The following is a 16,755-nucleotide window of genomic DNA, read 5'->3' on the forward strand; positions in this document are numbered from 1 at the left end:
ATCACTTCAGTCACCTTGTGACCTCTATTTCTTAACTGAGACTTTGGGTATATGATACTTGAGTTTCATTGCTGGGCTTTCAAATCCCTTTTCATACTGTGGAAAGCCTAGTGGTCTTTCCAGAACTGCATTTTGAAAAGAATATAGCTGTTGCAGCATTGCTTCTGAGACATCTACAGTACCATACTTGGCTGAAGCTCCAAGCCATTTATTTGATAATTTCAGCTCTATGCTATCTCAGTGTCACTTGTATCCAGCATAGTGCCTGGCAAATAGTAAATGCAAAATAAATGTTTTACTGAATGTAAGTGAAGACAGTTCAGGATGTAACTCTTTTCCTTACCTTCCACATGGTGAATTTTATCAAAACTTTTTTGCATTCGGCCTAACCTGGAAATAGATGGTCAATTGAGATGAAGACAAGAGAACCCTTGAATGAAATTGAAGCTATTCTTTAAAAATTCATCCTTAGTAATGACAGTTATAACATGCTGGCTAAACAGGATGAGTTAAGCTCCTCCTCACGAATAACAGACATTTATAAAGGCAGTCTTGCTCAGGTTCTGGAGTCACATGACTTGGGTTCAAATCTTGGGTCTGCCGTTTCCCTGGGCAAGTTACTTAACTGCTTTGTGTCTCAGATTCTAGATAATATCTACCTCACATGGGTTGCTGAGAGGGTGAAAAGAGATAAATGAGATTACATGCCATACTCAGGACAGTCTCTCATACATAGAAAGAGTTTCATAAATAGAGGCTGCCATTAGCATTGCTCTTACTTCTACGTGTGATGGAATTAAAGGTACCCCAGAGTAGAAGTCTCAGCCCCTGCCACCAGGGCCCTGATGAAGTTGAGGATATCAGTCTCTATTTAAAGACAGGGATCCGTGTACACCAGGTGCCAGTCAGCTATAGAGACACTGTGGCCTTCAGGAGAGCCCTGGAGGCTGTGAAGTTTGGAGAAGGCCTCCCCGAGAAAGGATTTGAGCTCAGTCTTGAAGAGGGACAGAATAAGAAGACAGAGAGGCTGGGGGAGTTTGGATTGTGTCCAAAAGACACTGGGCCAACAACGTGGGCTGGGCAGTCTGTGAAGGGCAGCAGCAGGAGATGAAGCCAGAGGCATGGGCAGGGACAGACACTGGCGGGTCGCAAGCACCCAGCCACGTCCAAGTTTAACTGGTTACCTTTTAGGAATGGGGGCTGACCAGGCAGTGCCGCTGTACACACATAGCACTTTGGGAAAATGGCCTTTCCATCTGTGGTACCCATGCCAGCAGAGAGAAGCTGACCACGGGAGAATGGCTTACCATGGATGGCAGTAGCCAGTTGAGGCGAGGCAGCTGTGGATGCAGGAGCTAGCTGGAAGTGGCCACCCTTGCTGCATGTGGTGGTCTTGCTGACACAGCCACTGCTAGCTTATTTCCAAGTCAGCTATGAGATGGTGGTGTTGCAGGGCTTTTCCGTAGTTCAGCTAAAGATGGGGTCCTTGTCCGTCCCGTGGCCACGAAAATGTAGGCTCACAGACGGTTTGAAGGGTGAGTAAAACAGGGTTTTACTGGGTGAAAGGAAAAAAAGGGGTGGGGGAGGGGGAAGCAGGATCCTCCGCAAGGCCACCCGGCTACTTGATTCCCAGGTTCCACACAGGAAGAGGAGGGGCCAGGCTCCTCCCCACTGCATATGGCATGCACTTCCTGAGCCTCCACCCCAATGTGCAGGCTGGTTGGAGTTATTCTGCGGACCCCCTCCCACCTGCCTGTCTCATTGGCATTTGAAGCCAGAAGCTAGAAGTCTGGCACATGATGGAAAGCAAGGAGCAGGGCTGTGCTTATGCACATTTGAAAGGTCGCATGGAGCGATCCGTGACCATCCTGGACCTTTCAGTCCTTGCTTTTTCTTCATGTCACCCTAATAACACCAGGAGGAATGTGGACAGTTTTCATCATAGTTTATTTTTACTCCCTAATTTCCCCTTTTTTAAATACTTTAGCATGTGAGTTGGGGCAAGGGAGCCAAGGACAGTGAAAAACAGTTTCATCGTGTCCCACTGGCAGTGGCTGGGTGACATGTCCCTCCGGGAACCACACCCTGAATCCTGGCAAACACCAGTGCTGATATTACTGAAGCCCAGGGATGTGAGGGGAGAATGGTGGATGGATTGTTCTAGATGGATACTGGGCATCAAGAACAAGAGATTCTCCCAGGAGGAACTCAGCTCTCCTTTGAACTTCTAGCCATTGCAGACGCACACAGATACCACCCCAAAGTGTAGCTCCTTCCCACAGTCACTGTTTTATTTCACATCTTCTGCTTCCAAAGGAGAACACAGTGGTTCTATGATGGAGTTAGTCCATCCAGAGGACATGGTTTTCTGGGCTCTAGAGTTGGATGGATTTATAGAAGCAAATTACCCTAAACTATTAGAACTGCTCTAGTGCCATGGAGAAGAGCTGACATCACAGGCTCAAATGCTGCTTTCAACTGCAAACAAAACCTGGAGTGTTCTGCTGGGGGGTTTCTGATAGAACCCAGCAACCCGATACATTATAACAATTTATGGCACTAATTGAAACTAATTGAAATTCATCTGCTATTACCTCTGTACTTTCCATGAAGATGAAAAGTAGGATGAAAGTAAAGTAAAAAAAATAAACTGCCTTAATGGCTCAAAATGGATCAATTATTTTCATCTTTAGCTAAATACAGTTTACTGCCTTATTAAAAGCATGTTTGTAGGAAAAGTATAACATTAAAATTCCACTGCATGCATCATCGAACAAAGCCTTTGTTATGTTATATCTAATATATTCTTCCCTTTTTATTCAGCAGAGCAGAATGGGACAGGTCACGTTTTGGGCATAGAAATCTTATGCTTTGACTTCTAAAAAGTAAAAAGTGCATTGTCTGGTTCTATTCCTGGGCTATATATATATATAGGCAGAATCTTGCTCTGCCATCCAGGCTGGAGTGCAGTGGTGCAATCTAGGCTTACTGCAACCTCTGCCTCTCAGGCTCAAGTGAGTCTCCTGCCTCAGCCTCCTGAGAAGCTCGTATTACAGGCATGCACCACCATACCCAGCTAATTTTTGTATTTTTAGTAGAGATGGGGTTTCACCATGTTGGCCAGGCTGGACTCAAACTCCTAACCTCAAGTGATCCTCCTGCCTTGGCCTCCCAAAGTGCTGGGATTACAGGCATGAGCCACCATGCCTGGCCTGTTTTTAATGAGTGTTTATTTCACAATTTATTAATATTCCGTGATCGCTACTTAAAAATATTTCATTGTCTAGTTATTTGCTGAAGATATTTACCCATATAAAATGCCAATTGGAGTATATTTTAGTAACGTGTTACATATCCATCTGCAAGTGTACTGCAGTGCTATGAGACCTGATTTTGAAATAGACTCACAGGGTTTGAGTCCTGGTGACCCACCTGCTTGCCATGTGACCTTGAGCTCAAGATTTAACCTCTCTGTACCTTGTTTTCTGGATAAAATGATAAACCCTGTCTCACAGGCCTGTTGTGAGGATGAATGAGTCATATGTAACCACTGTATGTCTCTTTTGAAGCAGAGAAAGGAAACATAATTATTCATTAAAATACAAAAGAATCGGTAAATATGCATAGACGTAATTTAAAATATATAAACTATAAAATGTAACATATAATTCTTGTTTCTCTGGCCTTAAAAATATAATAACTATGAAGAAAACTTCATGTTAATATTGTGTGCATAAATCCTGAATTTATTTCTTATACTCTTGAGATCTAACTTCATGGCCAGACCACCAGACCAGCAAATCTTTCCCTCCAAGTCCTGATTCTCTCCTTGGAGAAGCTTCATCTTTATAGCATTGAGCGTGACCATGATATGGCAGCAGAGCACCATTTCCAGGTGTTTTAAAGTCAAGCACTCAGTTCAAAAGAATAAAATGACTTTTTAGCATCTACTAAAAATAATTTCTTTAAAAGTTGTCCCATTACTTTTAGGGTACATCTATGACTAAAAAAATTAGCACTTTATTTTACTTCTTGAACTTAATAGGGAAATCAACTTAGTTTTCCTTTCCTACGAAGTCATTTTACCTTTAATTACTTGTTTTCTAACGCCTGAAACTCTTACATACTGCCTTGAGGAACCAGGATGATGAAACTGGCATTTTTCCCCCTTGATTAACATAAATTGAAGAACTTCCTGCATCTTGGTGCATTCTTCTTTTTTTTTTTTTTTTAAGACTGTCACCCCACAGTGGCACAATTGTGGCTCACTGCAACCTCCGTGCCCTGGGTTCAAATGATCCTCCTACCTCAGCCTCCCGAGTAGCTGGGACTACAGGCGTGATCCACTATGCCCAACTAATTTTTGTGTGTTTTTAGTAGAGATGGGGTTTCACCATTTTGGTCAGGCTGGTTTCAAACTCCTGACCTCAAGTGATCTGCCAGCCTCAACCTTTCGAATTGCTGGGATTAGAGGCGTGAGCCACCGCACCCGGCCCCAAGTTGAAACTTTAAAATGTGATCGCCTTATGTGCATGGTCACTGTCAAAGTTGCTGATTTGTTCATTTACACCTTGAGAGGCCAAGGTGGGAGGATCACTTGAAGCCAGGATTTGGGAACCAGCCTGGTCAACATAGCAAGACCCCATCTCTACAAAAAATTTTTTTTAAAAACTAGCCAGGCATAGTGGCACATGGCTGTAGTCCCAGCTACTCAAGAGGCTGAGGCAGGAGGATTGCTCGAGCCCAAGAGTTCGAGACTGCAATGAGCTGTGGTTGTGCACTACACTCCAGCCTGAGTGACAGCAAGACCCCATCTTAAAACAAAACAAAAACAAAAAGCAAAAAGATCATGTGTACATTTATACCAGCATTTTAATTGGCAAATGCCGGTGCCTTTCAGTCTGAAGTGGAGAATTGACAGCTCACTGAGGTATTGACTGCATCATCACTTTCCCTCTCTCTCTCCCCGGTTGGGCTGTTGACGCTAGCACCCTCCTTCCTCTAGGAAGCACCCTTGCACATTCTGTTTCAAAGGCTGCCACTGGTTAGCAGTGAGAGAATGACTTCGGGCTCCTTCTTGCTTGCCAGCTTTAATTTTCGGAGCTTCCACACAGTCACTTTTTTACGGGTGCTCTGCCTGGACCCTACTGCCGGTGTCAGATCTGCAATCAGAGTAATGCACGATTTATTCCCTAAAAGGAGCAACAAAGATTGGTCTTCCATGAAAACTGCCATGGTTATATTCCCTTATCTTTTACGGGGAATTCACCCAGAGTGTTCTAATCATTGGTTATTTGCCATTTGAAAGTGGGGCAGGCCATCCTTTACCTCTGTCACCTGTTAAATCGAGAACAAAAGCTAGTCATTTCTCATCTGTTAGGTAAGCTGATCTGGGAAGGAAACAGTGACTAAATCTTTTAGCATAAAACTGATATCCAGGAGAAATCATCAGTTTTTCCACTCTACTTCTTTTATATGTGTCTAGAAACTTCAAAACAGTGTATGTGATATTCCGGTAATGTGAAGGAAGGCTCCATGAGTTATAAAGTACACAATGGTAGGTATACATGAATTAAATTCGTCTTTAATATGGACATACTATATATCCAGAAAATTAAAATTTAAGTAAATAAATTCGTATTTAATTAACTGAAGTTTTCCGGCTTATTAAAAGCATGCTGTAGGCCAGTGTAGTGGCTCACGCCTATAATCTTAGCACTTTGGGAGGCCGAGATAGGCAGATCACTTGAGGCCTAGAGTTCACTACCAGCCTGGCCAACATGGTGAAACCCCATCTCTATTAAAAATATAAAAATTAGCTGGGTGTGGTGGTGGATGCCTGTAGTTCCAGCTACTCAGGAGGCTGAAGCATGCCAGGAGGCAGAAGTTGCAGTGAGCCGAGATGGTGCCACTGCACTCCAGCCTGGGCTACAAAGTGAGACTCTGTCTCGAAATTAATTAATTAATTAATTAATTACAACATAAAAGCATGCTATCAAAGAACGTATGTCATAGGCCCCCCATAACTGGGGCTGTCTCACCTGTCTATACAGCTATCACGCTGTTCTGTGCCAGCGGAGGCCCAGACACCCCCTGCACACACTGGGACACATAACTGTCAGCCCCAACACCTCCCTCAGGCATAGCCAACAGAGTGTCCCCCAGCTCCGGTCAGTATTCACTTGCCCTCGGTTCATCCCACCCAGCAGCTGCTTTCTCTCAACTACTTTTAAACTCTTTCTTCCTTCTAACTCTTACCCAGGGATTCAGGAAGGTCTGTTTCTCTGAGGCACCTACTGTTCGACTGTGTCTCTGTCCCCCTTTCTTTCTCTTTCCATTTCCTTCCTTCCCTATATCTCCTTCTTGATTCAGCCCAAAATTGACTTAACCACTGCAAAATAAGTTACCCAACTGCCACTTCCATATAAAATATGAGAAAGCCTGGTCATCCAATGTCACATTTACATCTGAAAGAAAACCAGGGGTGGAAATCTCTCAAACTTCTACAGATTCCCAGAAGTTGTATCAGCCTCCTGAGTAACTAGGACTAGAGGTGCATGCCAAGACTAATTTTTTTGTTTGTTTGTTTTTTTGTAGAGATGGGGCTATGATGTGTTTCCCAGGCTGGCCTCGAACTCCTGGCCTCAAGCAGTCCTCCTGCCTTGGCCTCCCAAAGTGCTTGGATTACAGGCATAAGCCACTACATTCAGCCCTGTCTTTCTTTAAATAGCACATTAAAGACGTAATTTCCTGTTTCCCTGAGCTTAAATGCCACCAATATGACAGGAGTATTATTTTATATCTATAATTTGTTGTAGGCACACACAATTTTGGTTACATTAGGGACTATGTGGGATTTTATGAGCCTACACTGGAAACCTAATAACCACATCTAACATTGTTAAGGGGAACATATTTCTATCTTACAAATCTCAGGTATATAGCCCATTCTGTGACTGGATAGTTCTTATAGTGCCAACTTAGTAGTGAATACCAAGCAGAAATATGTGCTGGGAAAATCTGGCTACAGTGAGGTCATTTTGTGCTAAATATTTAGAGGACCCAAAAGTATGATCCAGCTAGCAGGAAGAAGGTCTTAGGATCAGCAATCTAATAAATCTCTGACATGTATCCACGTATCTGGTCAGGAAACAGTACTATGGTGATAATTGCAGTCACATCCAGTGTAGGCCAGGCACTGTGCTAGGCTCCAGGGATAACATGATGGGAAGGGCAAACATGGACCTTACAGTCCAAACAAGTTATCTCGCTGAGAAGCCTGGCTGTAGCCTGGGTGTGTAGGCCGTGGTGAGTGCTGGGAAGGAAAGGTGGAGACCGCCCACAGGCCTGCTGGGGCCTCACCTGCCTGGAGGCTGGACAGTCTGTGGGGCCCAGATACAGCTACGGGCAGCCTGAGGCCTTGACATGGGTTCTTCAGAAGCACTGGTTCCAGCTCATCCATATTAGTAAATTACTCTGATAAATGTAAGTAATCATATTTTTAAACCAGTTTGATTTGTCCCAAAATGAATAATCAAAGTCTTTGTCTACTAAGCTTTTTTCTGGAGGGGGCCCCAAAATATAAGACTGGTTATTCTAAGAGTTATCACCATGCTTATATTTTGCTGTAAGACAACATTGTATATGGGCATTTGAGTGAAGCCCATATTATTGTTCACAGTTCTAAATGCTATATGTTATCAATAATGATAACAATATGACGGGTTATGTATAAAAGTACCTAACTTTGTGCCTGGCATAGAGGAGTCCAGAGATAAACATGAACTGGATCTAAAAATCCTTTACAAAGTAAATGTGAGCAGTGTTGCAGAAAGAACTCACAACTGCACAAAGATTATGAAAAGAATAATCTCCCACAGAATGGAGACATTTAAAGGCAAGAAATTGGGCCAGACGCAGAGGCTCACATCTGTAATCCCAGCACTTTGGGAAGCCAAGGTGGGGAGACCACTTGAGGTCAAGAGTTCAAGACCAGCTTGGTGAACATGTCAAAACTTCGTCTCTACTAAAAATACAACAATTAGCCTGGCATAGTGGCGCGGGCCTGTAATTCCAGCTACTCAGGAGGCTGAGGCGGGAGAATGGCTTGAACCTGAAAGGTGGAGGTTGCACTGAGCTGAGATCGCGCCACTGCACTCCAGCCTGGGCAACAGGCGAGACTCTGTCTCGAAAAATAAAAATGAAAATAAAAAAAAGGCAAGAGGTGGACCTGGTCAAGAATAGTAGGCCATCTTACATATTAATAACTAGTTTTTATCATGTTTTGTTATATTTGTGGAAGGATGTGATTTGACCAGTAACATGTTCTTATTTATGTAATATAACATTATATTATCACAACATTCTAGTATATTTTATGGGAAATGAAAGAACTATAACTAGTCATAGAAAGCCTGTTTAAATGAAAAGTTTGAGATGAAATCACGCAGGCAGTCACCTCCCGTATGACCATGCTGGTTTGCACTGCTGGTCAGTAAATATTCATCCTTCTCTCCCTCCTGTGTGGGCAGAGTGGACGTCCTCACTCCCGTGCTCATGGGCATGACCATGACACTTGCTTTGGTCAATGGGATGTTAGTGGATATGATGTGGGCGGAGGCTTGACGTGTGCCTGGGCCCTTGTGCTTGCCTTTCTGTGCACCTGCATTTCACCATAGATGGCAAATGCCTCAGGTAGCTATCAATCCAAGCAGGATGAAACACACATGGTGCAAACAAACCCAGCCACAACCTAGAGCCAGATCAGCTGACATCAGTCCACCCATAGGTGTGTAGACCACCCACAACATGCTTCTTGTTGTTTGACATTGAGTTTTGACGTGGTTTGTTATGCAGCATTACTATGATCATAACTGACTCTTAAGGTAACCAAAGTCTCATATTTTTGTTAGGGAATTTTGTTTCAAATTAAACGTAAAGATAGGCAAAACTGTTTAGAAGTCACATTATCTAGAAACAAACCTGTAATTTTGAAATCAGAGATTTTACAAAATGTATTACCTTTGGAATTGAAAAGTATTATCCTCTCCAGCTGCCTGCAGTCCGTGGACCACCCTCGCTGGATCAGACAGCTCTCCAAACCCCAGCAGCACCACAGGCCCAGTTTTCCATGAGCCTGTGAAGAATAAGCCCAGCTCACAGTAGAGCTGCTAATAGCCATCATGAAAGAGACCAGAAAATACAAAATCCTTAGCTGTGTGAGACCTAAACACGCTTAAATTCGTTCAACTGAAAATGAATATTGCTTTGGCTTGCCTATTTCAAAAGGACAGAAGACCTCAAACCTTTGACAGTTTTCGGTTCAAGTTTTGCCTTTCCTGGCAGGCTGATTCTTTGTTGTGCCAGACAGCCAAGATTCATGTTTCGTAGCAGCTGGGAGCCTCAATAATTTAAGCAAAATGTTGTCTCTTTCAGCCAAGGAAAATGCAGCTCACCAAGGAATGTTGCATTGGAGCATCTGAACAGAGTAGGGGTCACAGCCACAAAACCGTCCTAGCATCCTAGCGAGGGCAGGAATGGAAAGACCCCACTCCCTCACTTCAGCGCCTTCTTGGCTTTCCATAGATGAAGAGCAGGGAGTATGGGAGAACTTTCTAGATGATGTTAGCTTCCAAGAAGCCATCTGAAAGTTACTGTAGTTTATTTGTCCTAAGCAAACAAGACAAGCCATCACACTTCCTTTCAACTTTGGATTGAAAACAATTTGGGCATGATTTCCTCAACCAAATTGAATTAATACACTTGCCATTTATTCTGGCTTGTAAAATTCCTTTTCATATTATTTCATGAACAGGACAAAAACAGAGAGACATTCAACGAAGTGTACATTTTATGGTAAAATTGGTGTATCTCACCTGGAAAATGAGTCTACAGCAGTTTATTTCTTTGTGAAAATTTGAAAATGCCAGTTCAATGTCAAAAATAGCATATGGTACATTTCATTAATTTAATAGTGTCATTGATCTTAAGACTGCCAAAATGGTAGAATAGCATATGTAATTGCTTCTGTAGTCTTTTTGAGAAATGTAAATAGTATAGACTATTTATCATCAAAATGCTCTTACACAAGGGAAATCTGTCAAGATTATTTTGTGACTTTATTTTTGCTAATAAAAATACTGTCCTTCAGTCCCTCTAGCTAGGTCTTGACACATTAGATTCTAAAAATCAGGGTTGAATCTTTGTAAAATTACCTGGTGACAAGCAGAATGTTCTAGCCTTTAATTCTCAAAAAAGGGAAAACTTCCTTGAAATCAATCCAGTTCAACATTTAAATATTAAAATATCAGTAACATCATGAGCATGAATATTTTTTACCATTGCCTTTTTGTCTGTAAGGAAGAACTAGTATACATTGCCAACATTAGTAATTTTGTTTCCTTAATAAGTATAGCAAATTGGGAACAAAAACAAGATAAAAGGTTTTTTTCTAGACAGTTTCTTTCAGCATAATTTCAACTTCAAATTAGAGGAACATAAATGAATGTCCTACTTCTGCATTAAAAGTACTTGACTACTTTGTGGGATGTTTTGTGCTGATTCTTTACTAAATGATCTTGGTCGCCGTTGCTAGGTAACACCGCTGGCTTCCTGCAGCTGAAAAATGAGAGGGTTATACGGAGTAATTCGGCATTATTAGCATTTGACTAAGGTTTTTTGGTTTTCTGAACTGTGTATCTTAGCGTTTTCCCTTCTTTCCTAGGGAATATCATTGTCTATGGGAATACAATTGATACTTACACCACGGTGGAGACGCTCTTAAACCTTGGCGTGAGCGGCAGCCGCATCCACCTCGTGCAGCCCCCGCCCGCCTCCACCATCACCTGCATCAACAACTACTCGGTGGAGAGCGCTGTGGCGGACGCGCTAGGAGCCGCCGGAGTCACTGTGTACCGGGATGCGATCCTGGCCCAGTGGAATGATGGCCTGCACCCAGACCCCATCTACAGCGCCTCCTTCACCACACCCACCAAGCCTTTCAGACTCCAGTGCTCTGTAAGTGGGTCCCTGCAAACCTCACTCACCAGCCAGGGACAGAGGACGTCTCAAGGGATTTGGGGGTCTGGAAGATTGCGGGCAGTGAATTTCTAGTACCAGATGTTAGATTTTGTTTTCTGTGTGTTCAGATTACCTCTTGCTGGGTAACAACCCACCCCAGACTCAGTGGCATAAAGCAACAACAACCGTTTATTATTCTTAATCTCTCCTGGTTTTTTATGATTATTTTATTATCCTTATCTCTTCTGGCTTTGGCCAGACTTAGCTGGGAAGTTCTCACTTGAGGTCGCTCATGTGGCTGAAGTCAGCAGTGGGTGGGCTGGAATTGTCTCAAAAGCATAGTCACTCATATGTCTGGCTGTTGATCCTGAATCAACTTTAGTTGAGATTTTCGCCAGAACACTTAGAAGTGGCCCCTTCATGGGACTGGCTCCCTCACGACGTGGTGGTTTGGGTCTGAGGGTAGAGCGGAGAGAGAGGCAGTGTCAGCTGTGTCACCCTGGATGACCTGGCCTCCAAAATCAAGCAGCATTCCTCCCACCACATTCTATTTGCTAGAGGCAAGTTGCCAGGACCAGCCCGTATCCAAGGAGTGGGAAATTAGACCCTGACTGTTCATGGAGGTCAAAGATTTGAATGGAGAACGCCTCTCTTTACTGAGAGCTTGCCATGCCCCAGGACATTCTGTCACCTCTTCAGGACAGCTCTGTAAAGGGAAGTATCCCCAGTTTACAGAGGAGAACACTGTGGCTGTAAGTCAGTGGCAGTGCTGGTTCCCTGCCCAGCCCAAGGTCTATGCTGCCATTAACCTCTTAAGATTCTGGCAACAGCAGTGGTGAGTCTTTCCCCATGACACACAACCTCTGGCAGTGTGTATAGAGAGAGCACTTTCCTTTCCAGGTAGGTGACACCCCACCTTCCAGCCTGCACCCTCAGAGTTTTCAGCTTAGGAGGTTAGTAGAAGCCCTCAGGGAGGGAAGGAGGGAAGGGGCTGGCCCATCCCACTGAGAAGCAGGGGAACCTTGCTCGAAGGGGAGGCTGAGGTCAGTATGAGGATAATCGTTGCGTAGGTCAAGGCTGTGTGTTAGCGGTTGTGATAAAGAATGCCTACTAACATCCAGTGGGCAAGCCATTTAGGGGCAGGCATTCACAGCAGGCCCTTACCTAGGAGTAGGGGGTGATCAGCCTAAGTCAGGGCTTCTCACTCAGGTGCTGCTAAGGATTGAGGATGGTGGCCCTCACCCCCACCCCAACCCAGAACTCAAAGGACAGGGGCTCAAAGCAGACCACTAAAAAAGACTAAAAAGGAAGATTTTTTTTTTTGTTAAGAATCTCTCGTTTTATCCTGAGATCCATGGAAATTGTGTATTCTACTCTGTAGAATACACAATTGAATGTAGTTCATTCATTTATTCATTCATTCCATAAATATTTATTGAACACCTGCTAGGTCCCAGGCTCTGTCCTAGATGTTAGGGATGTAACAGTGAAAAAGACAGGACAAGTCCACTTTATTTTAAAAAGTGATACTGTCTATACATGTATGTCATGACACCTATTTAAGACAGGAAATATCAACATATTTTTGCACAAATTTTCCCTCAAAAATGGCAAACCTGGAAGATTGCCACATTTATCCTGGAGCACCTCTAGAGGTGAGTGTGTGCCTTGTTCAGGAAGCAGAGGCCTGAGAAAACCTCCCCAAACATCCCATTGGATAGCAGCTCTTCTGACCTTCACTTTCCTATTCAGATTAGAATCAAACTCCTGACAAAAACATCTGGCAAATTAAATTGACCCTTGAACACATGAGGAGTAAGGGCACAAACCCCCCTCACAAAGTTGAAAACCCACATATAGCTTTTGACTCTCCAAAAACATAGCTACTAAAAGCCTACTGTTGACCAGAAGCCTGACTGATCACATAAACAGTTGATTATATGAAAATACATTTTTTATTTTATATGTATTGTATACTCTATCCTCACAATGAAGTAAACTAGAGAAAAGAAAATGTTATTAAGACAATTATAAGGAAGAGAAAATATATTTATTCTTCATTAGGTGGAAGTGGATCATCATAAAGGTCTTCTTCCTCATTGTCTTCACGTTGAGTAGGCTGATGAGGAGAAGGAAGAGGAGGGGTGGGTCTTGCTATCTCAGGGATGGCAGAGGCTGAAAAAAAAATCTATGTGTGTAAGTGACACAGTTCAAATCAGCTGTAACCTCAACTGTCTTGATCCAAGGCACCTTCCTGCTACATTTTCATCCTGACACCGTCTGGGTCAGACATCGGCCTGTTTGCTGTTTTATTCTTTCTCCTACCTTCCCTGGTCTGCTTGGTCTCACAAAGAATGGCCCCTGCAGATGACATTTCCCAGGTTCCATTATTCTCTGATTTTCATCTCTATTTGGCCAACAGTTTGTACCTGTGGGAGATTAAACATGGGAAGTGGGGAGTCAAGGTAGGTATCTCTCATACTGTCTGCTTTGGGCAGCATCTGTCAGGGCATTAAGCACCTTTTGGTGGGGATGAATATGTCCATCCTCTTCACTGTGGTCTTGGTGTTGTGAGTTGAATTACGTCCCCCAGAAAGATACGCTGACGTCCTGACCCCCAGTACCAGTGAACATGACCTTATTTGGAAATAAAACCTTTGTCGATGTAAGCAAGTAAAGAGAAAGTCATCCTGGATCAAGGTGGGCCCTAAATCCAATGACTGGTGTCCTTAAATAGAGAGATTTGATGGCATACGGGGACATGTAGTGAAGAAAATCTCATGGCAGTGGAGGCAGAGGTTGGTGTGATGGCAGCTGCAAGTCATGGAATGGCAAGAATTGCTAGCAACCACCAGGAAGTAGGAAGAGGCAGGGAAGGCTTCTTCCCTAGAGCCTCCGCAGGGAGCATGGTCCTGACCATACTTGGATTCTCCAGAACTGTGAGAGAATAAATTTCTTTTGTCTTGAGCTAGCCAGTTTGTGGTACTTCATTACAGCAGCCCTAGGAAACTAAAGCAGGTGATGTCACAGTGTATGTACCTAATAAAACTATGATTTTTATAATCAGAATCATACATTATATACTATTTTTCTATGTGGCTTCATTTACTCACCATGGTGATTTTGAGATTCCATATAGTTCCATGTATCAATAGTTCATTCTTTTTTCTGGCTGAGTAGTATTCCATTGTATGGCTATATCTCATTTTTTTTATTCATTTGCCTGCTATGCACATTCTGGTACATGTCTTTGTGTGGATGATATTTTTATTTCTCTTAGCTATAAACCTAAAGAATGTCTAAGTCATATGGTAGGTGAATGTTGACCTTTTTAAGAAGTTGCCATGTTGCTCTCCAAAGTAGCTATATCATTTTACATTTCCATCAGCAATGTATGAGAGTTCCAGATGCTCCAAGTTCTTGTCAGCACTTGGTGTTGTCAGTCTAATTTTAGTCACTCTTGTGGGTGTGACATGGTGTGTCATTGTGTTTTTTTAATTTGTGCTTTCCTAACAATTAATTATGTTTGGCATCTTTTCATTTTTTTAGTAGCCATTAGTATTTCTCCTTTTTGTGAAGTGTTCAAGCTATTATAAATGTATTTAAAATTTTGAAATTTCCAATTGATCACTGCAAGTTTACAAAATGCAATTTATTTTGTGTATAAACATTGTAACTTGAAACTGCTAAATTCTCTTATTAGCTTTTGTAGTTGTTTTTTAGGTCCAGAAACATATCATGCAAATAGAGTCAGTTATACTACTTCTTTTCTGATATTTAGGTCTTTTATTTCAGTTACTTGCTTTATTCTACTCACTAGGACCTACAGGGCAATGTTTAATAAAAGCGGGGGAAATAGACATCCTTGCCTTGTTCCATATCTCAGAACTTTCAGGCTTTCACTATTAAAATATAGAGAATTTGGCTGTGGATTTTTCTTTGGTGCTTTTTATCAGACTGAAGAAGTAACCTTCCATTCCTAGTTTGTTTAGGGGTTTTATCATGAATGGCTGTTGAATTTTGTTAAGTGAATTTTCCGTATTTCTTTTTAAGAAATATGGAAATTTTCTTCTTAATTCTTTAATACAGTGAATTACATTGATCGATTTTTGAAAATGTTCAGCCAACCTTAAATCTCTGGAATAAACCCTAATTGGTCATAATGCATTGTCTTTCTGTATATTCTTAAATGTTATTTGCCAATATGTTTTAAGAATTTTTGAAACTATTTTGCAACTATATTCATGAGGGATGTTGATCTATAATTTTCTATTTTAGTAACGTCCTTGTAAGGTTTTGGTGTTCAAGCTGTGTTGGCCAAATAAATTTTGGGCAATGTTCCCTCCTTGTTTATTTTCTGAAAAAGTTTGTGCAAGATTGGTATTTTTTCTTTCTTGGACGTTTGACAGAATTAACCAGTGAAACAATCTGGGCATGGAGTTTATATTGTTGAAAGGCTTTTGATAACAAATTCATTTTTTTAACTAGATATAAGGCTACTTAAATTTTCTGCTGCTTCTATAATTTTTGTAAGTTGTAATTTTTAAGAAATTTGTCTGTTTCATTTACATTTGTCAAATTTGTTAGCATTAAGTTTTTCACATATTATTTTGTTATCTATTTGATGTCTAAAATCTGTAGTAATAACCCCTCATTTATTTCTGATATTGGTGAATTGTGTTCAGTCTCTCTGACTCTCTCTCTGTTTGCTGCCAGTCTCTCTGTCTCTCTCTCTCTTTCTCTCTCTCTCCCAGTGTAAATAGAGGTTTGTCAATTTTATTGATCTTTTTCAGTTAACCAGCTTTTGAGTTTGTTAATTTTCTCTATTATCTGTCAGTTTTCTCCTCCATTGATTTCTGCTCTTAATTATTTTCTTCCTTCTTCTTGCTTTGGATTTACTTTACCCTTCTTTTTTCTAGTTCCTTAAGGTAGAGCCTTAAGTCGTTGATTTATATAAGCATTTCAGCTGTAAGTTTTCCATTATGTTTGCGCTGCATCCCATAAACTTCTATGTTAACTTTTAATTATCACTTAGTTCAAAATATTTTCTAATCTCCCTGTGATTTTTTATTCAACCTTTGATTATTTAGAACTGGATTGTCTAATATTCAAATATTTAAGGTTTTCCTAAATATTATATTTTTATTTGATTTCTAGTGTAATGCTGTTGTGATCAGAGAACAGTGTTATAAGATTTAGAGCCAGGGACGGTGGCTCACACCTGTAATCCCAGCACGTTGGGAGGCCAGAGTGGGCAGATCACTTGAGGTCAGGAGTTCAAGACCAACCTGCCCAACATGGTGAAACCCTGTTTCTACTAAACATGAAAATTAGCCGGGCATGGTGGTGCATGCCTGAAATCCCAGTTACTCGGGAGCCTGAGGCAGGAGAATCGCTTGAACCTAGGAGGTGGAGGTTGCAGTGAGCCCAGATGGCCCCACTGTGCTCTAGCCTGGGTGACAGAGCAAGACCCTGTCTCAAAAAAAAAAAAAAAAAAATTATTGAGATTTGTTTTATGTCCAACCATGTGGACTAACTTTGTGAACATATAAGGAATATGTATTATGTATTATGTGCTTGTTGAGTTTAATGTTAGTTCAATATGGTTGACAGTGATGTTCAACACTCATAAGTCTTTACTGATATTTTTATCTCATTCTATTAATTGCTGAGAGAAGGGTATTAAAATCTGTTACTATTATTGTGGAAGTTTCTGTTTTTCCTTTTAATTCTTTC

The 16,755-nt window shown here is 41.7% G+C and overlaps 1 protein-coding gene across 1 annotated transcript in view; it reads left to right on the forward strand.

The window, feature by feature from the left end:
- Nucleotides 1–16,755, forward strand: part of CFAP61 (cilia and flagella associated protein 61) — a 313,628-nt gene that overhangs the window by 219,814 nt on the left and 77,059 nt on the right. The window contains exon 22 of the mRNA XM_063659455.1: nucleotides 10,724–11,016. Within this exon, the coding sequence (XP_063515525.1) occupies nucleotides 10,724–11,016 (293 nt within the window). The remainder of the gene's footprint in view (nucleotides 1–10,723; nucleotides 11,017–16,755) is intronic.

The sequence above is a fragment of the Pongo pygmaeus genome, chromosome 21 (genome assembly GCF_028885625.2).
Source record: "Pongo pygmaeus isolate AG05252 chromosome 21, NHGRI_mPonPyg2-v2.0_pri, whole genome shotgun sequence".
Classification (NCBI taxonomy): domain Eukaryota; kingdom Metazoa; phylum Chordata; class Mammalia; order Primates; family Hominidae; genus Pongo; species Pongo pygmaeus.